Source organism: Bos taurus, chromosome 11 (genome assembly GCF_002263795.3).
Source record: "Bos taurus isolate L1 Dominette 01449 registration number 42190680 breed Hereford chromosome 11, ARS-UCD2.0, whole genome shotgun sequence".
Classification (NCBI taxonomy): domain Eukaryota; kingdom Metazoa; phylum Chordata; class Mammalia; order Artiodactyla; family Bovidae; genus Bos; species Bos taurus.
In genome coordinates this window covers 18,840,410-18,864,579 of record NC_037338.1, presented here as the reverse complement: position 1 = coordinate 18,864,579, position 24,170 = coordinate 18,840,410, and the positions used below count along the sequence as shown (strand labels likewise).

Sequence of the window (24,170 nt, the reverse complement as noted above, 5' to 3'; positions counted from 1 at the left end):
TACTTGGGTGTCAAGTTCAATTTATCTGAAACAAAGCTCCCGAGTTCCCCCTTAAATCTGCTCTTGCACCTAGTAAAAAGTACTACAATTTGCTTAAACTCCAAATCTAAGAGTTTTCCTGGACTCCTCTTTCTCTCAGCCCTACACGTAATCCATCAACAAGCCTAGGACCAAATCACCTCCCATCCACGCCTCTTCTCCATCTCCAGCTCTCTCGGGTCTAAGTCCCCGTTATCTCCTATCTGAACTTATCTTACCTGTGGACACTTTCCCATTCTTGCATCTTCCCAGTCTCCCCCATAAGTCTTAATTCGCCACCATCATGTTTGAGAACATGTATCAAATCACATGACACTCTTGTTCACAATCCTTTGGCCACTTTCCTACATACTCATCACAAAATCCTTAGCATCATCTACAAGGCAGGGCATGATCTGGCCCTCACTCCCTTCTCACTCTCGCGCATGATCTTCCAGCCACCCTGACCTTTCTTGCTTTCTCCTGACATTCTTTCAGCACACCAAGCTTGCGCTCACTGAGGGCTTTCACACTTGCAGTGTCCTATGCATGGATTTCTCTCCCCTCAGATTATCACCAGTTCGACTCCTTCTTACAGTTGGATTTCAGGTCAAATGTTCTTCCTTCAAGGAAAACTTCCCTGACACTGACATCCATATCTAAAACAACTTCCTTAATCAGCCCAGTAATTCTCTACCACATCATCCTGGCGATTACTCTTCGTAGCTCTTATCACACTTGTGATACTTTCCTCTCACTTCTGAGTTTGCTGTCACCCCTCCCTTTCTGAATGTGAGCTCCACAGGAGCTGTATCCTCAGCAACTGAACTATGACTAGTATACTTGGCACTCAGTGAATATCCGCTGGATGGAACAATATAGACGAATGTTTTCTAGCGTGGTTGACATCCTTCTCTGAATTGGACATGATTTCATATTCCTGATTACTTCTCAAATTTATTTCAACCCCTCTGAATTACAGTATATTTTTTTTTGGAAAATAAAAGCTACTTACCCCAATCTGGAGTCATATGCAAGCTTAAAAGTCCAACTTATTCACCGTATCATGGAAGTCTTTCATATCAACTTTAGCTTCCATTACTAAGCCCAGAGAGGTCTCTCCAGAAAACCTTTGGGGCAGCTGCAGAGGCTGGTACTGCTCTTGTTAATGTGGTCCCCTCTTCTGATGGTCTTTGTTAATGTGGCCCCTCTTCTGATGGTCTTTGTTAATGTGGTCCCCTCTTCTGATGGTCTTTGTTAATGTGGTCCCCTCTTCTGATGGTTTTTCAGTTTAACTTTTGGGGAGCTCAGTACAGCATACACCAAGACAATAAAAATAGGTAGCATGGCATAAAACTACAAGCTTTGTTAAGATCAAGGTGGGAAGACTTGCAGGTCATTCCCTGTCCCTCCTTCCTCAGAGAAATACAGATGATTCTGACAAATCATTTTGTACACAAGGCAAGACTGGCTGTTATCCAGTATGGTATTTCCTCTAAATTTGTGACAAACTTTATGATGTTGTATTTATTAAAATCCAGGACCAATGACCTCCCTTTTAAACAAATAAAATACCCAGGAACCTTTCTTTAAAAATACCCTGAATCGTCATTATTCTTCATAAATCTTTACTGACTAAACTGACTTTCATGCATTTTTTTAAAATGTTGTTGCAATTATGCTTAAAATTCAATTCATGTTCAGAATTCACTCACAAAACACAGAAATGAAGACCCATGCTTTTTAGCATGATGCTCTGGCAAGAACACTAGACCTTCTTCCTTATGCTAAATACATACATACCTTCACACTACAGAATGCCCCAGAGAACGGTGCTTAAAGGAAGGCTTTCATTAACTAATCACCTTCTCATAAGAAACTGCAAAAGCCAAGTCTAAATTTATCACGTCATGCATCATCTTGAGACTTAATCTCACTTGGCTCTGCAAAAATCACCCATGCTCTGCACCACCCTCCCTCCTGAATACCTACTGGGCCTTCTAGAACTCAGACTGTCATCGCCAACGTCCCTTTTGCTGTCATTCTCCCCTTGAGATGCGCCTTCACCTCTGTGCTCTAGTGAACACCTGCGTCCTCCCTGACTGTACTCTGCCCCCTGAAATCCTCCAAAGTGGGGATGGCTTCACCTTCCACATGCCATAAGTCCTGAGGGTGGGGAAGGGGTCTTCTTGGTTTTTGTCACTACTTTCAGACCATTCTTCCTTTTCCCCTTAAAAAAAAAAAAAAACACCTTGTTTGCATGAAGCACATGCAATCAGATGCTGTCCCAGCTCCATGCAAGTGTTGCACTACCCTCTTACAGAACTTCTGCCTCTTGGCCATTCCCTGTTCACTGCTGCTTCCTCCTTGCCAGGAGTGATGGCCTGGCTGGTCACCGTCTAAGTACTCTCCTGCATAACTCAATGTCAGGGCCCTTCGCTTTCTATAGGACCCACTATGAAAAACCCCTACCCTAGTTAAATCTACCTTTCCACCTCTGCTGCATGCGCCAGAGCCAGAGAAAAGCACACAACTGTGCTGGCTGTTCTCCCTTCAGATTTATAGCCACTAACCTCAAGCATGCTGTCAGCACTAGCAGATGACCCTAATACACTTCCCTACTTAGTTCACTCCTCTTCTCTCTGAGTTGTCTATTTTCCATTTCTTCTCCCTCCTCAATTTTTCACACCATTCTTCCACCTCAACGTTAGCTGACAACCTTGTTTTATAACCTCTGAGAAACAGGAACAATTTTGCTCCTCTCCCTCCTCAATGCCTCTGCTTCTATAATCATCACCATTCACATTATTAGTTTCTCCCTTTTTACTAGATCATTCTTGTCATCAAACATGCTGTGACACTTGCCATATTTTTAAAGCCCTTTTTGACCTTAGATCCCTCTGAAACAACCACTTCACTTGTCGGTTCCAAGTTTTGAGATGTTTTCCCATTGCTGTTACTTGTACCATCATTCTTCTACTATTTCAGGTTAGGAAACCAGAGTCACCTTTGTATATTTTCATCCCTCCCTTACCTATAAGCAGATACTTCATGTTCTTCCATCAAAATGACGTGCATCCGTCTGCTCTTCCTTGCTTTTCCCTTGCCATCCCCTAGACCCGTCTCTAGTGGCATTACATCTAAATAATGTAAAGAGCTCTCCTACAAGCCTCAACTGCAGAATCTTTCCCTGCTAATACATTACACAACCCCTGCAACTCCAAACTGCCTAACATGGATTTCTTCACGCTCTGCTTCTCTTGGCTCATAAACCTACAGTGACTTTTGATAACTCCTATCACTGGGCCTGAGTTCCCTGCACCATGTGAAGGACATTTCATCATCTGGTCCTGTCCTGACTCCTCATCTTTAGTTCCTATCTACCTACAGACATAAAAACTTGGCTCTCCTACATTCATTTCCCAAGTATCTTACACATAAGTCATGCAAATCTCACTTGGATATTTCATTGTTCTGTCCACATCATTCTGCCTGGAATCCATCACCATCCAAATTCTAAACTGTTCAGACTCTAACTCCTCCACAATACTTTATCATATAATTCCAGGTAACATTTTTTTGGCCCTAAGTTCTTATAGCATTCCAAGTCCTCACGCTATTAATGATTTAATTATATGCAGTGATATACCATCACTAACTTTTTCATTTGCAATATACTTGAATATAGAGTTTTTTCTTCAACACTGTCTCTCAAGAAAGGAAACCCCACAGAACTGACTTCTTACAAGACCTCAAATATTACAGGGTGCTTTATTTTAAAAAAACAAAGCACGGATATAAACAGACATTTCTCCAAAGAAGACACGTGGAGGGCCAAAAAGCACATGAAAAGATGCACAACATCACTAATTATTAGAAAACCGCAAATCACAACTACAATGAGGTATCACCCTACACCAGTTAGAATGACCGTCGGCAAAAATCTATACACAATAAATGCTGGAGAGTGTGGAGGAAAGGGAACCCTCCTACATTAGTGCTGGGAATGTAAATTTGTACAGCTACTATGCAGAACAGTATTGCATGTGTGTATGCTCAGTCATGTTGGACTCCCTGTGACCCCATGGACTGTAGACCCCCAAGTTTCTCTGTCTATGGGATTTCCCAGGCACAAATACTGGAATGGGTTGCCATTTCCTTCTCCAGGAGATCTTCCCGACCCAGGGATCAAATCTGCTTTCCCTGTGTCTCCTGCACTGGCAGGTGGATTCTTGTTTTTTATTTTCTTATTGAAGTATAATTGCTTTACAGAATTTTGCTGTTTTCTATCAAATTTCAATATGTATCAGCCATAGGTATACATATATCCCCCTCCTTTTTGAACCTCCCTCCCAACTCCCTCCCCATCCCACCCCTCTAGGTTGATACAGAGCCCCTGTTTGAGTTTCCTAAGCCATACAGCAAATTCCTGTTGGCTATCTATTTTACACATGGTAATGTAAGTTTCTATGTTCTTCTTTCCATACATCTCACCCTTTCCTCCCCTCTCTCCATGTCCATAAGCCTATTCTCTATGTCTGTTTCTCCACTGCTGCCCTGTAAATAAATTCATTTTTTAATACTCTGTATATGTGAATTAGAATACGATATTTATCTTTCTCTTTCTGACTCACTTCACTCTGTATAATAGATTCTAGGTTCATCCACCTCATCAGAACTGACTCAAATGGGTTCCTTTTTATGGCTGAGTGATATTCCATTGTGTATATGTACCACAACTTCTTTATCCATTCAGTTGTTGATGGACATCTAGGTTGCTTCCATGTTCTAGCTGTTGTAAGTAGTGATGCAATGAACAATTGGATACATGTGTCTTTTTCAACCTTGGTTTCCTCAGGGTATATGCCTAGGAGTGGGATTGCTGGGTCATATGGTGGTTTTATTCCTAGTTTTTTGAGGAATCTCCATACCATCTTCCATAGCGACTGTGTCAATTTACATCCCCACCAACAGTGCAAGAGTGTTCCCTTTCTTCCACACCCTCTCCAGCATTTATTGTTTGTAGACTTTTTGATGATGGCCACTCTGACCAGTGTGAGGTGATATCTCACGGTGGTTTTGACTTGCATTTCTCTAATAATGAGCGATGTTGATCATCTCTTCATGTGTTTGTTAGCCATCTGTAGGTCTTCTATGGAGAAATGTCTGTTTAGGTCCTTTTACCACTTTTTGATTAGGTTGTTTGTTTTTCTGGCATTGAGTTATATAAGCTGCTTGTATATTTTGGAAATTAATCCTTTGTCAGTTGTTTCATTTGCTATTATTTTCTCCCATTCTGAGGGTTGTCTTTTCACCTTGCTTGAAAGAAAGAGGAGAGTGAAAAAGTTGGCTTAAAGCTCAACATTCAGAAAACTAAGATCATGACATCTGGTCCCATCACTTCATGGCAAATAGATGGGAAAACAGTGGAAACAGTGTCAGACTTTATTTCTGGGGGCTCCAAAATCACTGCAGATGGTGATTACAGCCATGAAATTAAAAGACGCTTACTCCTTGGAAGGAAAGTTATGACCAACCTAGATAGCATATTCAAAAGCAGAGACATTACTTTGCCAACAAAGGTCTGTCTAGTCAAGGCTATGGTTTTTCCTGTGGTCATGTATGGATGTGAGAGTTGGACTGTGAAGAAGGCTGAGCGCCGAAGAATTGATGCTCTTGAACTGTGGTGTTGGAGAAGACTCTTGAGACCCCCTTGGACTGCAAGGAGATCCAACCAGTCCATCCTAAAGGAGACCAGTCCTGGGTGTTCATTGGAAGGACTGATGCTGAAGCTGAAACTCCGATACTTTGGCCACCTCATGCGAAGAGCTGACTCATTGGAAAAGACCCTGATGCTGGGAGGGATTGGGGGCAGGAGGAGAAGGGGATGACAGAGGATGAGATGGCTGGATGGCATCACCGACTTGATGCACCTGAGTTTGAGTGAACTCCGGGAGTTGGTGATGGACAGGGAGGCTTGGCGTGCCGAGATTCATGGGGTCGCAATGAGTCGGACACAACTGAGCGACTGAACTGATAGTTTCCTTTGCTGTGCAAAAGCTTTTCAGTTTAATCAGGTCCCACTTGTTTACTTTTCATTTTATTTCCATTACTCTAGGAGGTGGGTCATAGAGGAACTTGCTTTGATTTATGTCATCGAATGTTCTGCCTATGTTTTCCTCAAAGACTGGCAGGTGGATTCTTTACTACTGAGGCACCTGGGAAGCCATGGAGAACAGTATGGAGGTTCTTTAAAAAACTGAGAACAGAACTACCATATAACTGAGCACTTCCACTTCTGGCCATATACCTGAAGAAAGCCATAATTCAATAATTTGAAAAGATATATGCATCCCAATGTTCACTGCAGTACTACTTTCCAATAGCCAGGACATGGCAGCAACCTAAATGTCTATCAACAGAGGAATGGACAAAGAATATGTGGTACACATACACAACAAAATATTACTCAGCAATAAAAAGAAAATAATTTCATTTTTGAGATTGTCAAACTGAGTGAAGACTCAACACAGAAAGACAAATATCATATAATACCACTTATATATGGAATCTAAAAAAGGGTACAAATGAGCTTACTTACAAAACAGAAGTAGAGTATCTGGATACAGAAAACAAATTTATGATGATCAGGGGATGGGAACTGGGACTGACATATATGCTTACCATACATAAAATAGATAAGTAATAAGAATGTGCTGTATAGCATAGGGAACTCTGCTCAATGCTCTATAATGGACTATCAGGGAAAAGGATTTCAAAAGAAAGATATGTATACATATACATATATATACGTACATGTATAACTGATTCACTTTGTTGAACACCTGAAGCTAACACAACATTATCAACTACACTCCAATAAAAATTAAAACAAAACAAAAACAAAAAACAAAAAAGCCCCACGAAATCCCCTGGAGTAGGAAATGGCAACCCACTCCAGTACTCCTGCCTGGAAAATTCCAGGGACAGAGGAACTTGGAGGGCTACAGTCCACGGGGTCACAAAGAGTTGAACACGACTGAGCAACTGAGCATGCACACACAATTTGTGGAAGATACATTAACCTTAAATGACCTCTGCCAATCCTACTTTTGGATTTTTTATACAGAGGCCAGACAGAATCTGTTAAAAAAAAAAGGGGGGGGGGGCACGAGCATAAAGAAATTTAATCAGCCACAGTAATTATTCCTGAGGGAATGATCTCAAAATTGGAAGTGGTAGATCTCGTAAACAGCCTTTTCAGAAACACTTTAAAAATCAATGCAGTGAATCGCCACATTGTAAAGATCATAAACACACACCTCACTAATTAAACATGCAACTGTCCTAGTTCTATGTGCAAAGACACCCTGTTTGGAACAAAACTTGTGATAACCTGGATTCCAAATCAGCTGTATCTCCAACAACTTAAATGGCAATGAGGAAGGTGTGTTCAGAAACAGGTGTTAAATGACACAGAAAACAGCTCCAACAAAGACAATGACAGTGATGGAAATGCACTTGAGATGTGACTAAAACAGTTCAGTAAAATATAAGAAGAGCAAAAAGTAATCCTCTAAACTGCTATATGATGTGACTTAAAATATGCATGAATAATTAAATGAATTAAATAGATATTTGACCGTTTCATCTATGTCCCTGAAGGTTTATACACTAGTTGGCAAAAATACTGAAAAGCAGGCAATAGAGGTGAGGACAGGGGTGAGCAAAGAGCCTCGAGACAAGACGAACGAGCTTGGTTAACTGTTGTCAATGGCATGATATGGTTCAAAAAAGACTTTACGGGCCTGTCAGTCATCCACTGTGTAGAGCTCAAGTTTTCAATTTTCAAACTGAAGGACTAAACTAAATGTTATCTCAGATTCCTGAGGTTCTAAAACTTTATTTCTTTTGTTTTCTACTCTATTATTTTAATGATCCAGCAGCACTGGAAAATACAAACAGAAATGCTATTTTTGAGGCTACTATACATTTCTTAATGGGCTTCCCTGGTAGCTCAGCTGCTAAAGAGTCCACCTGCAATGCAGGGACCCCGGTTCAATTCCTGGTTTAGGAAGATCCACTGGAGAAGGGATAGGCTACTCACTCCAGTATTCTTGGGCTTCCCTGGTGACTCAGACGGTAAAGAATTCCCCTGCAATGCAGGAGACCTGGGTTCGATCCCTAGGTTGGGAAGATCTCTCAGAGAAGAGAATGGCTACCCACTCCAGTATTCTGGCCTAGAGAATTTCATGGAGAGAGGAGCCGGGCAGGCTGCAGTCCATGGGGTCGCAAAGAGTCGGACACGAATGAGTGACTTTCACATTCATATACACTTCTTACTCTTTACAACCATTTAATATGTCTTCGAAACAATACAATTCAAAAACTTCAGTCCTGCTCTACTGCTTTTATGAGCTTGATTTTGAACTTGAAAAATCCTCAGTATTCCAAACTGTACTACCAGCTTCTCCATCATCATAGAGATATAAAGTATATTTTGCAGTAACGTGGGTAAACCAAGAGACTGTCATACTGATTGAAGTCAGAGAAAGACAAATATCATATATTACTTACATGTGAAATTTAAAAAAAATGGTTACAAATGAACTTATTGACAAAACAGAAATAGAGTCACAGATGCAGAAAACTCATGGTTACCAAGAGGGGAAAAGGGGGTGATAAACTGGGAGAGTGGGATTGACATATATACACTACTGTATATAAAACAGATAATAAGAACCCGCTGTATAGCACGGGCCACTCTATTCAATACTCGAATGAACTACGTGGGAAGCGAATCTAAAAGAGTGGCTGTATGCACATGTATAACTGATTCACTTTGCTGTACAGCAGAAACTAACACAACGCTGCAAATCAACTAAACACCAACAAAAAGAATTACAGAAAACAAACAAACAAACACGAGAATGTCTCATTCAGCCCTCTTTCCCCGCCGAGTGGAACCTGGGGCTCTGAGAGAGTTCACTGCTGCCCAGGGGCACGGCTGAGTCCGAAGCCCAGGCCTCATCCTCTGTGAATTCCAGCAACGAGTCACGGCACCCAGCTCTGGCTATGTCACTCCTGATTACTGCAGTCATGAATCATACCTTCAGGTCCTCCATCCCTCATCTAGGTTTTATGCATGAATGTACAAAAGTTATAGGCCACGTTAGTATAATTTTCTTGTTATTTTAATGTGATTTCTGACTTCATTCCAGAAGGAAAGCACCCAATGACCTGTCCACACCCACATGGTTTTGCCCCATGATAAAGCCCACTTCAGCCTCTAACAGTCACTGCACAAGGCTCCCACCTCCTCTAAACTGCAAGTTCTTGCAAGACTGCATTTCTAATCGGCACTCTCTTCCTGGAGCACCACCCTACGGTAAATCAAGCAGAATGGACATGGTGACAACAGATGCTGATCTCAAACGCCTCGTGTAATATCATCCATTAAGCAGAGGTGACCTAGACAGGCAGGCGCAAACTACTTTGCCTGTACTGCCCCAGCATCACCATCCCATGGCTTTTAAGAAACACACACATGTGCGCAGACACACACGCATGTATACACCATCACATCCGTACCTGGTCAACTTTAGGAATTTTGTTTGAGATCAAAGCTACTACCCATCTCTGTAAGCTCGTCTTTGCCTTTTCCAGCTCAAATACCATCACTGCTCAGAGTTACATGATGCTAAGGCTTGCGAATACTCACCTTCAATCCTCTTTAAAGCTGAAAGGCACATATCCTTCCTTGGAAATTCGAAGGGATTGTTACAGGTTCGAATGGTGTCACACTCACATTTCCCATTGATTAGATTGCAGCCAGAGACAAGGTTTTCATTGCATGGTTCAAAACCAAGCAGTTGGTCATCATCCCAGTTCTCATCTGGAAAACAATTAACAACCACATAATGTTTGCTTGTTAGCTTCATTCAAAGGCCTGTCTGCAAGCAAAAATGTGTGAAGTTGTCAAGATTAACATCCAATGTTGAACCTCAATTCAGGAAAGGCAGTCTGGCTCCAATTTTACAAATGAATGAAACCCAACCTCCTAATAAACGAGAAGACTGAAATATAGCCAGTCGCATCAACATTAGTTAGCTATATCTACAAACATTTCTAATCAAAAACTACTACTCCTCTAATGTGTTATTACAGTAACAATTGAGATTCCTTTAAAGTTTTTCATTTTAAACAAAGATTCCAAGATTTTCCCATGTTCAATAAAACTATAGGAGCTGCATCTGTCAATCTACAAAATTATTCCAAAAAACTCCAGTTTTTTTTATTTATTTATTTTTTTACCGCATCTGATAGAGACTAGTTTCGGGTTTAAAATAGTTCTGAAACTTCATACATCAAGGCAGTGCTAATAAATATAAACAGACACCACCCTCCAATGAACGCACTTCAGTTCAGATGCTAAGGCCCATCACTGCCGACAACCAAGGTCAGGAAAAACAACAAACAAAACTAAGGGCTACAGCCTAGTGAGAGGCTGAAGCCATCCAATTCTGAAGCTGAGACCAAATCAATGTCCGGGTCAAGGAATGGAGTTGACTGTAAGAAATAAAGTGAAAGTATTAGTCACTCAGTCGTGTCCAACTCTTTGTGACCCCGTGGACTGTCCATGGGATTCCCCAGACAAGAATACTGGAGTGGGTTGCCATTTCCTTCTCCAGGGGATCTTCCCAACCCAGGGACTGAAGCCAGGTCTCTCGCACTGCAGGCAGAACCTTTACCAACTGAGCCACCAGTGTGAAAGTCACTCAGTTGTGTCTGAGTCTTTGCGACCCCATGGACTACACAATCCATGGAATTCTCCAGGCCAGAACACTGGAGTGGGTAGCCTTTCCCTTCTTTAGAGGATCTTCAATCCAGGGATCAAACCCAGGTCTCCCACATTGCAGGCGGATTCTTTAGCAGCTAAGCCACCAGGGAAGACCCTAAAATAGATTTTAAAACCAACTTTCAGGGACCCAGTTCAGAAAAATGAGACAAACATGACAGAACCACAGGCAGACTCAGTCCTTAACTGAATTCCTCGTAATTGAAACACCTCTTTAGGAAACCAGACTATTTCTCGGAGTCTCCGGTATGTTATATGAGTGTCCCCCTCTCTTAACATTATCTTTAATGGATACTTTATCACACCTTAACTGGGTACTGACTATTAAATAGTAAACATGTTTCTGATAACCATATCTTGAGAGAATATTTTTAAAGTGCTTGAATTCAAGGTACTTAAACCTGTTGCTCAAAGTAAGGCAGGTATAAAGCCATCTTAAGAATATGTTATTGCAGAAGACAGTGCAAACAAATGGGTATGATTTTTATAAGGCTAACTTTTCCTTCTGGTGACACTGTTGACTTACTAAGTCAGGAAAAGACTGTTTTCCCTCACTGAAATAAATAATTTTCTTGTCAAGGTGTCTTTAGAAGGATATCATTTACAAAACAAAGGGCTTCAGGGTGATTCTTTGAAAAGGGAGAACAGAAAATCTGTGTTTTGATTTCAGAAGATCAGGCTCTCTGATTTGATCAAACCTTCAGCTCTCAATAGAATGATTTTAGAAGTTTAAACAAAAACAAAAGTTATCCGTTTGAAGATCTGCTTTCCTATTGAGTCTGGCTTTGGCCTTTAGAAATAACAGGTACATAACATGTACACAAAGGGACATTCCTATCTTCAAGATGGAAAACCAGAAAAATACACTGAAACAATTCCACAAGGTAAATGAATAGGTGATAATTTTGTCTTCAGTTATAATACATGATGAAATGGCTCAAGTAGATAATTTCTTATCTCTATATTTAATTGCTGACATGTTATTAGTACCACGAGCCTAATCCAGTTCTGTGAAATTTACCATGAAGAAACTGTTTGACTGAACATTCAAATTTGGAATTCAAAGTTAGTTCAACCCTAGGAATGTAAAAGCTAATAAGAAACTCAAGTAACATTCAAACCACTGGAAAACTGTATTTCTCCTCTTTCCTATCTCATTCCAAGAAGAAATTTTTATCACTGTCATTTTAAATATGTATAGTTACTGTATCATCAATGTGTTGATGGGATTCTGATGCGGATTTTTCCCTCACAATAAACATCCCTTCCCTCCATTGTAACTGGAGTTCCCTGACACATCACTCTTCATCCTGCAGCATCCTCTCATCTGTCTCCTTGCATTACCCCGTTAACTCACTCTGTCAGCAGAATCACCTTCCTCAAAAGACGAACTTGCTCATTGGCTGTCTCTCACCAACAAGACAAAGTCCAAATTTCTTATTGTAGATACGATTATGATACAGCCTGTACCTACTTGTACAGACTCACCGTGCACCAATCTCTCACACAACCTAATGCTCCAGTAAGTAGATTCTCACCACAAACCCTCAAGGAACGCTCCCATGCCTTTGCTCACAGAGTCTCATCTGCCTAAAACACCTCCTTCTCCCCTTCCTCTTGATAACTCCTATTCATTCCAAGACCCAGGTCAAGGGGTGGGATGAGCTGGGAAACTGCATTGACCTATATACACTACAATGCGTAAAACAGATAACTAGTGAAAATCTACTGTGCAGCACAGGTACCTCTACTCAATGCTCTGTGGTGACCCAAATGGGAAGGAAATCCAAAAAAGTGGGGATATGCATAGCTGATTCACTTTGCTGTACAGCAGAAATTAACACATTATAAAGCAACTGTACTCCAATAAAAATTTTTTAAAAATTAAAAAAACAAACAAACAAAAAAAACACCCAAGGCAAATGTCACTTCTTTGAGAAGACTTCTCCAGCTCTGAGCTGCTCTATCCTCCATGTTCCTATAAATACCTGTGCACACCTCTTATCCTTTCTAGTAATGGCTTCATATAAGTCAAACTTCCCCATTAGACATACAGTCCTCATGCACAAGAGCCAGGTCTTATCCAACTCTGAACATCCTTAACCCCTGACGTAGTAAAACATTCAATAACCATATTTCTCATGTCACTGATACGGTTAATACTGTTGTCTATGCTTTAAAAAAAAACACACAGAAAATGTCTTGTAAAAAAATGTATAGACATATACCAAGGAAAACTGTTTCATTATAATGAACTTGTTTACACAATAAAAATCTTATTCAAAAAGCTTATTAGTAAAGTGTTAATGAGGCAGGCATTTTGAAAAAATTTTCAGACATCCTTTGGTACCTTTAGGCATCATCTGTCATTATCTCTTTTCCAGATCAGCTCTAGACTTCAGCCTTATTACCTGGCTGGCATCAAGGGCACTTCCAAGGAGTCCATCTCAGGGCCAATTTGTTTTCACTGCCAGATGTTTTTCTCTGCCTCCCCACAGGAAGACCATTTTCCCTGAGAGTGGAGTCAGAATTAAAAGGCAACTTCCCTTAATACCCACCCCAGCTCCTTACTCTTCTCAGCAGAAGCCTCTTGGCAGAAATGACAGGCTGCACCTAATGGAGCACAGGTAAGCCTGGCCACCCCCGCAGGAAATGTCACGGCCACTGTGTCCAGTCAGGAGGCATCTGACTCTAAAGCCAAAAGTGTCATATGCTTTTGTTTTCTTTCTTGAGAGGAAACCCTTTCAATTCTATGCCCCCATCTTAATCAATACGTTGTTTTTCTTCTTGGCAAATAGTTTCCTTAGCAACCGCTGCTTCATAGGATCAAGTATAACATGCTCTTGAGACAAATGCTTTTGTGGTTTTCTATTACAGAACATTATACTTTAAAATAGTTTATCAGCCAACCAACAGGGACTGAAAAGCAAAAACTGAGTGAGGTTTGATTATACAGAAATCAAATCTGAGCCCAACAGTGCTGCTGACAGCACTTGGCAAATTTGATGTTTTAAAATTTCTTTTCTTAAGTAAATCCATGTATACAGCACAAGGATCAAGGTTCTGATTCTGATTCAGTTTTTCGTTTTTCCTTGGACTAGTTAAGGGTTAGAAGGGAGGGGGGGAAAAAGGAGTTAATAACAGGAATAGCTATGACAAACCTGGACAGCATATTAAAAAACAGAGACATTACTTTGCTGACAAAGGTTCATATAGTCAAAGCTATGGTTTTTCCAGCAATCATGTATGGATGTGAGAGTTGGACCGTAAAGAAAGCCGAGCATGGAAGAATTGATGCTTTTGAACTGTGGTGTTGGAGAAGACTCTTGAGAGTCCCTTGGACTGCAAGGAGATCCAAGCAGTCAATCCTAAAGGAAATCAGTCCTGAATATTCATTGGAAGGACTGATGCTCAAGCTGAAGATACAATTCTTTGGCTACCTGATGTGAAGAGTTGATTCATTGGAAAACATCTGATTCTGGGAAAGATTAAAGGTAGAAGGAGAAGGGCATGACAAAGGATGAGATGGTTGGATGGCACCACTGATGTGATAGACATGAGTTTGAGCAAGTTCTGGGAGTTGGTGATGGACAGGAAAGCCTGGCATGCTGCAGTCCATGGGGTCACAAAGAGTCGGACACAATTGAGCGACTAAACTGAACTAAATAACAGGAATACTGCCCTTCATTTATATCAAGTAGTTTTTCTCTGGTGTTCTCCATATGACAAAAAGTAGTCTTTGAGACCGAGAGGTCAAGATATCTGACATACCTCTGCAAATGTATTTTTAAGACTGTAACTTCCGCAAGACACCAAATCCAAATGCTATTTTTTCTAAATATAAAATGAGAGAAATTTTATAATTTCATGTATGAATTAAAATACATGCATGTTCAAGTATAACTAAATATTTGAGTACTGTAGTGAACAGTCAATTATAACTATGGCTAATCTGACATCTCCAACTGGGATGTTTATAAGACAATGTGATGCTTTTCCTCGAGACAACTGTGGGATTTCAGTAGGCAGCATTATTTCATGTGTACTTTCCATTTCATTCCACAGAATATTCATAAGATATGTAACCAATGATTGAAATTTAGGAAAATTAGGACTTCCCTTGTGGTCCAGTGATTAGGAATCTGCCTGCCAACGCAGGGGACACAGGTTCGATCCCTGATCTGGGAGGACTCCATATGCCAGGGGGCAACTAAGCCTGTGTGCCGCGACTACTGAGCCCGCGAGTCTGGAGCCTGTGCTCTGCAACAAGACAAGCCACACAATGAGAAGTCCATGCGTCACAGCTAGGGGGTAGCCGCCACTCACTCCAACTAGAGAAAGCCCCCTCACAGCAACAAAGACCCAGTGCAACCAAAAATAATTTAAAAATAAAAGTGTTTTTTAAAAGAGACTTAATAAAGTTAATAACATGTACTACTTCAATAACAGGCATTGTTAATGGAAACTGATTTTTTTACTTGGTTATTAGTATTAGTTTACTGCAACTGAATGGTAGTAACTGACTAACACAGTTTGGGGTCACAGCCTCTGCTCAGGCTAAGATGTCAGCAGTTTTACCAGCATTGCTTTTGTAGAACCAGTGCAAATGTTGACACACAGAATAAAAGCAAATAATGTTAGTATTACTGTGAAAATAACTCTGACCTCATGCACTACTTGAAAGGTCTCTTGGGGTTCCCCCAGGGGTCTGTGGCCCGCACTTTGTGAACTGCTGTTCTAAAAAGCAGCATGCCTCACTGGTACACTTAGGCCAAGACAGCACAGGAGTCAGGTTTAAGAACAAAAGGACACTGGTTACTTCTTCTCCTAAAAGCTACTGCTGCTGCTAAGTCACTTCAGTCGAGTCCGACTCTGTGCGACCCCAGAGACAGCAGCCCACCAGGCTCCCCAGTCCCCGGGATTCTCCAGGCAAGAACACTGGAGTGGGTTGCCATTTCCTTCTCCAATGCATGAAAGTGAAAAGTGAAAGTGAAGTCGCTCAGATGTGTCTGACTCTTCGCGAACCCATGGACTGCAGCCTACCAGGCTCCTCCATCCATGGGGTTTTCCAGGCAAGAGTACTGGAGTGGCCTAAAAGCTACTGCTGAATCATAAAAACACATTTCACTAATGTAACTTTACTTAATATATAATTTGGAACAAAATGATGTCAGTATAAAGTAGAAGGTGGGCTGTTCATGTGTGATTTTAATGCTACATTAATGCTATAAAAAGATTAAGAGCAAGTTCTCTCACAATAAAAGGAAAAGTCTGCAGTTAATGAATATGTTAAGAAAATATCTTATAATCTCATTTAAATTCCTTCCTCTAATGCAAGAAATGGCTGCTCCAGTGGCTGAACTTTTCACTACATTCAACTGTCTGGGGAGGTTGTGAATGAAAAAGCTAGAGATATTCTCCTCTGTGTTTAAAAATCATGATGAAGAAACTACCCCTGGATCTTTAATTCTGATGAAACCAGTGTCTGCAAGGCCCCACCCCCTGGAGGAAGCAGCATGAACTCAGGAGTGTGCGAGGCTGCAGAGATGGGCTGCTAGAGCCCAGATGCAAATGTAAAGGGTGGCTTAATTGAGTCTGGATCTTTATTTGGATTTTTATTGTTTATATTTGTCCTCTGTGTATGCAGTTCCACAGGTTTTGCATGACCTGCCATCCCTATTGTCCCCAACAGCTCTCTATAGTCTAATGAATGATTTTACAAAAAAAAAATTTAAGAGTGTACATGAGGTGCCAAGTCAGAAACACTTAAAACACCTGTGCGTCCAAGAGCCACCCTCAGTCTTATTCTGGACTTGGTGTTTCTGCTTCATGGACTACTTTCCAACATTCTTGATGATGCCTGAAATTCCTTCTTCCCACAGTTGATACAACAGATTCTAAGTGCAAAGGCTAGTGAGAAAGGAGCTGTGATCCTCAGGGTAGGGGAGGGGAAAAGGATGTGAAAGAGGAGGAATCTTGGAAGATGTACGAAGACTCATCAGCCGCAGATCTGGGAAGCAGCAGTCGTCGTTTAGTTGCTAAGTTGTGTCCAACTCTGTTGTGACCCCATGGACTGTGGCCTGCCTCGGGGGTTATATCCGCTCTATGCTCAGGAACCAGCCATGGCAACCCTGGCCTAACTGGACCTAGATTCCACTTCTCTACTCTTCAAAATATCTTTCCATCTGCTTGCTGGAGTCTGAAATTCCACTAACATGGAAAAAAATGTTTCAGGTATGACTGCACATATTGGACAAAGTACTGTGTGTTCATCTGAAATCTCCAACTTCCTGAGGGCACAAAGCATCCCCAGACTCAGAGCCTTACCTTTCCCACCTCATAAGAGCTTAGGGTGCCGCAGTTTACCAAACGCAGATACAACTGCACCCCATTATGTGGTATTCCACTTGCCAGAAATACGCTACAGCAGCTATTAAAAAGCAAGACACAAATTCATAGTACACACTCAGAAGCTCACAGTAATGGAATTCTGTTGGCAGAAGAAAGCCTGCCGGGAATATATATCAGATTAATTCTCCAGCTGTTCACATATCCCTGTGGCTACAGTAAGATGCAAATAGCTAATACTGGCATCTCTTTCCATGCCAGCCTAGAAACTCTGTTGTAATGTAAAATTGCTGCTCTTAACTCCCCCAACTTCTGGCTGGCTGTTATCAGGCATTCTGTTCTGCTCAAGGAGGAATCTAACATAGCGAGCTTTCATTCTCTCTCCTCCCAGCCTACGGCGTTATGTTCCAAAAGCTGGTGCTTCCCTCTCCTTCTCTTCTGCATGCTGCAATTGGCGCAAAGCAGGAAGGGCAAAATTATGGTTATCAACAGAAATGACTCACGTTATAAACATTTGTTTTATAGGCATTTTCACAGAATAAAACTATGTTAGGCATATGTAGCTATGTACCAGAGTGGACAAAGTCTGAATCTAAAACAATGGAAATATTAAAATATGCACACATTTTTTTGGGAAAGATTCTTAAACCAATTTCAAAGATTCTTAAACAAACTCTATAAACATGTAACAAGCTTGATTCATATTATGTCCAAGTAGGGAAGTCTTGGAAAACAATGCTGATTCAATTGACTAAATCAATTTATAGTCAAACATGTGTGAACGAAAAGTAATGTTCTATTGCTGTAACTTTTGTCAGACACCACAGCAATACAACTATCAGATGACAACCACAGAGGAACTACAGCCATGTACAGTCATTCATTCACCCATTCATCATTCCTTTCAAACATTCATTCCTCAAACAGTTATTGGTATTCTATTAAAAATCAAGAACTGAACAAGGAAGTTACTAAGAACTTAAAACACTAGGAAAGAGGAGTTTACCGTACAATTTCCCACCACTCTAACCAAAACCATACCAAGTATGTGAATAAAATGTTCCTAGGAATCCTGAGACAGAGGAAAAGATTAAGGAAAGGATAATTTCCTTTTTGATAATAGGAAGCTGGTGGGGACAGAGAAGAACTTAAGAGAAGATAAGCAGTATCTCTAGAAACAAGGAATTCATGAAACAAGATGAGCAAAGAGAGATCAGGGCTGCAGAACACAACTCTATTTCACAATCCTGCCTAAAGCTGGGACTGTCTACCCTCAAGTGAAAGTGGAAAAGCAGACAGCCCAGAGTTCTGTCCTCATGGAAAGGAATCACAACCTTAGTTCTGTCATTCGAGTGACTCTGAGCAAGGCAGTTAGTCCTCTCAGCTCCAATTCATGTCATCACTAATATGGAAGTGTAATGGATAATCCATGAGGTCCCTTTAGACTTCATCCTTGTGTTTCCTCGACTCTGGCACCTTTGTTGAAATTGTACAGTTCAATTTACTAGACACAGTGTCAGAGAACCACATGCTTATGGTGGTCATAATTTAAATTTAAAAAAATTTCCCATTTAATGAGACCAGTTTAAGGTTTGGAAACCAATCACTATGCATCGTAAGGCAGGCCAAGGGTGCTTTTAATACAACAAATATCACTTTGCAGGACCTTTCCAGCACATCTAGTCCTAGAGGATTTACTGGCTAAGGTCTCAACAGATTAAAACAGGATTGGCCTTGAATTGATAACTACTAAAGCACTGTGTCGCTACACAGTTGCCTCAACTTCTGTATATATTTGGAAATTTTTATGATAAAAATGTTTTTTAATGGGAAGAGACTATAGGAAAATTCATCAAATACTTAAAATGAAGAGCAATAGAAATGGCACAGGTTGATATTGATGGGACACAGTTAAGGCAGTGTTTAAAGGGAAATTTCACAGGAAATAAGGTAAAAAAAAAAAAATGAGCTAAGCATTCAATTGAAATTAGAAAAAGAACAATAAAGCAAATCAAAAGAAACAAGAAAGATAGTATATGGAGAAAATGCCATAGAGATAAAAGCAACAGGGGTGATTAACATAATAAAAACTGATTCTTCAGAAAGACTATTATGATATCTCATAAATGGTTTATGACTAACAGTTCCATCTATGTATGCCACCTCATCCAGGTAGGTACTTGGACATATATTACTACTGTTTTCAATAGGTTTCTCTTCAGTGGTTTTACCAGGAAGTTAGACATTAAATGGTTACATTTTTGAAAATTTTTTTAAATAATAAAAACAAGATACTTCATTACTCATGGAAGCTCTACAATGAGTCTGACTGAACCCAGTGGTGTAGAACTCAACCCCCTACATTTCTTCTACTTTGAGACTGAATCCCAGTATTTTTAAAGGAAAACTTCAGGCCCTCTCCACTAGCCCATGCTTGCTCGGCGTTAGACCTGCTGGTCAGGCACATGCCATTATTAAGCCACACAGGCTTCTCTGAGCACGAATCTCCACTAAAACATGTAATTTCCTTGTTTCACCAGCTTTAAAGAACATTGGTACTGTTATCAAATGCACTGTTACTTACAAATTAATACATCTTAGTTGAGGGAAAAATTATCTTGGAGAAGTACTTAATTCTTTCACATTTCCTCTCTTCATCTCAATTCTCTAAAAGTCATCCTTTAAGCCAGATGATTATTTTCCTACAGAAGCGCTTTGGTGTAAATAACACCTAGTAAGGGTGTTCTAAGAACTGCCCTATCAAACTTCTTAAGGATGTGGAGTCAGGAAACAGCAATTTCCAAATGAAGTCCAACATCTGGCCGTTCAAGTCTCTGGCACAGAACACAAAGCCTTGTTTAGACTTGATCGCAGACCACCTCTTCACCCTCATCTCTCCCACTCTTCCCCACTCACTGCAGCAATACTTCATAATGACGTGCTCCCAAAGGACCCGTACTGTTCGTGACCCCCGGCTTTGCAAAGCCATTCTCTCTGGCTAAGAAAGCTGCTTCTCTTTACCTGCTTTGAAAGCTCCTATTTAATCTTTAATACTTTCTCCAGGTTTCATCTGCTCTATAGGGACTAAATCAAGAATTATCTCCTCTGTAGGAGTTCTACTACATATCCATTAGAATTATTTCATTTATGGCAGTATAATGAAATTGCTCATCTCATCTCCACCAGAAAAGTAGGTTCTTTTTTGTCATTGGGCTATCACAGGCCTTGCAAATAGTAGCTCAGCAAAATAAATATTTGCAGAAGGAATAAACAGGAACAGGAGGACCTGAATTTCAACAAAGCAATCCAAATCTTTAAGTGCCAAACGTTTTTGGAAAGTAAGTTTGGTGGTAGGAAAGACAGACAATTATTCAGAAATAGTTGAGAAACACCTTTTGATCCCAGTTTTTCTGCTGAAACATTAATACTGAAAACATTTCCTGTGAAACATTAATACTGACTCAAGTTTTCTTTCAGCCTCAACATTTTATTACCCAATACTTCCAAATATCAATAATATTTATGTCATGTTGAAGGGGTGAACGAATGTAATATTCCTCAACCAACACTGGATAAATAAATAATAAATAATAATAAACTCTTGTTATCTCCCTTCCTACCACTTTTGTCTATCATGACCATAATTAGATAATGTGACACAAGTTAATGCTTCTTGTTAGAAAGGTACTTGTGGGTATGAATAATACACAGTACTACTTTATAAATATTAATGTATGCTCCAACCTAAAATCTGTTAGTCAAATGATCAAGAATCAAACAGAAGACTAGATATGAGAATGCCATTTTTACTTGACTATACTCACCCCAAAGTATAAAGCACAACAGGGAAAAGAAGAAATGTGACCAGCATTCAAACAAGAACAACAAAATGAGCATGCTATTCTGAAAATAAGCACTCTGAGGGCTATTAATGTTTCATTATACTAGCTGAACAATTAACACAGATAATGAAACACATTTCACAACATGTCCCGCCCCTTCAGTCAATCTTCTGATAACAGCTAACATTTCCTAAGCCAGGACTTACTAGGTGCTTTCCATCGACTTCCACACAAGCAGGCAACGGGAGGAGCTGAAGAACAGGGAAGTGAGGTGGTCAAGAGCTGGACAAAATGTCAAGGCCAAGAGTCCAGAGAACCCGAGCACCATGGAAAAGAAAGGGAAGTCAAAGTCCTCAGTCATGTCCAACCTTTGCGACCCCCTGGACTATACAGTCCATGGAATTCTCCAGGCCAGGATACTGGAGTGGGTAGCCTTTCCCTTCTCCAGGGGATGGTCCCATCCCAGGGACTGAACCCAGGCCTCCCGCATTGCAGGCAGATTCTTTACCAGCTGAGCCACAAGGGAAGCCCCATAGAAAGGGAGGAACACTGTTATTCTTTCATCTCACACTGGAGCAGCCCATCTCAAGTGAACATGATGGTCCATGGCCGATGGTCATTACCCGAGGGGCCAGCAGAGCCTCCGACATGTTCTCAGCCAAGACGATGGCATTGCTGGTGCTTTTGGAAACATCTGGAAACCCGACAGTATGAGCGTGATCTCAACTATTCTAACATCCAGGAAACAAGGGTCTCCTTGTGAAAGTAATAATGCCTCCACATAAAGCCATACTCCTGAGGCGAAAGTAATGATTTCTAAGAGGTGTAATGATCTGTAAGTAGCATTAAGGAATCCTTTCAGGATAATGAATTAGTGAAACCAGTTAGCAACTGTTCTGAAAGAAATGTCTTTATAAATCAACTTGGGCACTGCTGTGAACCTCAACTTAGTGTTTCTTCAAAGTAAACCAAGTAGAAGATGATAAGTGAAAGAGTGATCACCTTTGATTCCAACAATTGTATTTCTAACTGATCCTTACCACTAACTCCCAATACTATTCTACAAAGAAATATCATCCCTGAATATCATGCACCCAAACCTTTAAACTTTTCTGTGAGCAAGTTTCTATGTGTGATCTTATTTATCCCTACACACTCCATGGATCTGCAGCTACCTGGTCCTGGCAACAAAACACAATTCACCAGCAATATTCAATGAACACTTTTTTCTTTTCTTTTTTTTTTTAACGTGCCTGGTTTCATTTTAAGTGAACGTTTGGTGTATATGTCCAGATCTCTTTTCTCTAAAAAAAAAAATTAAAATCCACATTGCTACTGTATGTTTATACGGGAAGAAGTATTAGAAATTAGCATTGAGAATCAGAGAAGTCCCTAGTGGTCCAGCGGTTAGGGCTTGGCACTTTCACTGCGGGCACCTGGGTTCAACCCCTGATTGGGGAACTAAGATCCCGTAAGATGTAAGGTGTGGTCAAAAAAAAGAAATGAGAATCAGAGTGACAACTGGGGTCGATTAAGAAATCTCACACCACACAGGGCCTCTCTGATACACTGATTCTTCAAGTCATCAAGTCTTTGAAATTTACCCTGGAACTCTTTTCCTAGAAGCAAATGTAGATAAGGGGGCAATGAAAAACAGGACTCTTGGACTTCCCTGGTCATCCAGTAGTGAAGACTCTGCACTTACAATGCAGAGAGCATGAGTTGGCAGGGGAACTAAGATCCCACAGGCTGTGCAGTATATGTGGGGGGTTGGGGAAGGGTGGGTTAGGACTCATGCTTAGGGTATGTCAAGAAATGAACATTAATCACTTGGGAGGTCTGTGTTTTATACAGCAATGATTTTATCCCTAAGATTCACGTGAAACAGACCGTAAGTGCAAATATAACAAGACCAAAAAAAAAACTAAGCAATTTTAAGAACATGTTTGAAAAATACATTTGCACATTTCCCTCAACACTGGAGTTTCCTCTGTGTAGTATTCGAACCTCCAAACCTCATGGATGCCAAGTTCTGAGACCCTGGGTTTATCGGTGACGACATCAACACTACCCCACCATCTTCAATGGCTCCCACTTGATTCCAGAGTCAAGCCTAACCCCTCACACTGATAAATGGGGCCTGTGCCTGGGTCCAACTAACCTCCCATAAACCTACCCTCTACTGAGTGGCCAGTACCTCTTACCTCCAGCACTGAAGCCTCAGGGCCTGGGAACCTGTGTCCCCTCCACCCAGAACGTCCCTTGCCCCTTCTGTGCCCACTCACTCCCCCACCCCTTCAGGATTCCAATCAAACTCAACTACTTGCCAAGAAGTTCCACGACCACTCCATTCATACTGCAAACCTCCGCATGGCTGTTCCCCTTCTCAGCTTCATTTTCCTGCACAGACTGCATATCCCTCTGGCACAGTCCATGTCTTAAGTATTATTTATAATATTGTTCATTTTGTCTCTCTCTACCAGAAAGCTCCAGATTGAAAGAAATTTTTGTCTCTCTTGGTCATAGTTCTGTCGTCCATACCTAGAATAGGGCTTAGCACAGTAGGTCCTCCATAAATACTTACTAAATCAATTCTGAGTATTCTGCTGTTTCCACTCCCTCTGCGAGGCATGGGCTTTCTTACACTAACTGGAAATCTGCGACCATTTTCCTGTGTGTGGCTTAAATGTCTTCTCCTTGAAGTTAACTTGATTTTCTCCCACCTACTTCACTTATCCAAAGACAAGGCGGCTGTGCGTTTGCAGCCGGATTCCGAGCTGCTGGAGGAGTGGGGGACTGTGTCTATCTTATTTCTAGAGCCACTTCATGCTGTGTTGCGTAGGATCCCAATCCTTACTTGATAAATGGTGACAATGAATGGGAAATTGGACTAGTGGACTACTCTGTTAACAATATCCTGTCTGTGGGGGGCGCGGGGCGGGGCAGGAAGTAGCAGCTTTAAAGATATTCTGTGGGTATGTAAGATTCAGGTTTACTTATGTTCTTCAATCCTTATGCATTTATATTTCATACCTTTCTGGAATATTTTAAGTGCAAAAGAATAAGCTTTATAATAATTCATGACTACCAGAGGCTGAGGAAGC

At 40.9% G+C, this 24,170-nt stretch overlaps 1 protein-coding gene across 3 annotated transcripts in view; it reads right to left on the bottom strand.

The window, feature by feature from the left end:
• CRIM1 (cysteine rich transmembrane BMP regulator 1) overlaps positions 1 to 24,170 on the bottom strand; it is a 209,347-nt gene that overhangs the window by 158,086 nt on the left and 27,091 nt on the right. For 2 of the 3 annotated variants that reach the window (XM_010809917.4, NM_001205298.2), the window contains exon 2: positions 9,740 to 9,913. The exons of the other annotated variant lie outside the window; for it this stretch is intronic. In XM_010809917.4, coding sequence (XP_010808219.2) covers positions 9,740 to 9,913 — 174 coding nt within the window. The remainder of the gene's footprint in view (positions 1 to 9,739; positions 9,914 to 24,170) is intronic. 3 annotated transcript variants of the gene reach the window in all.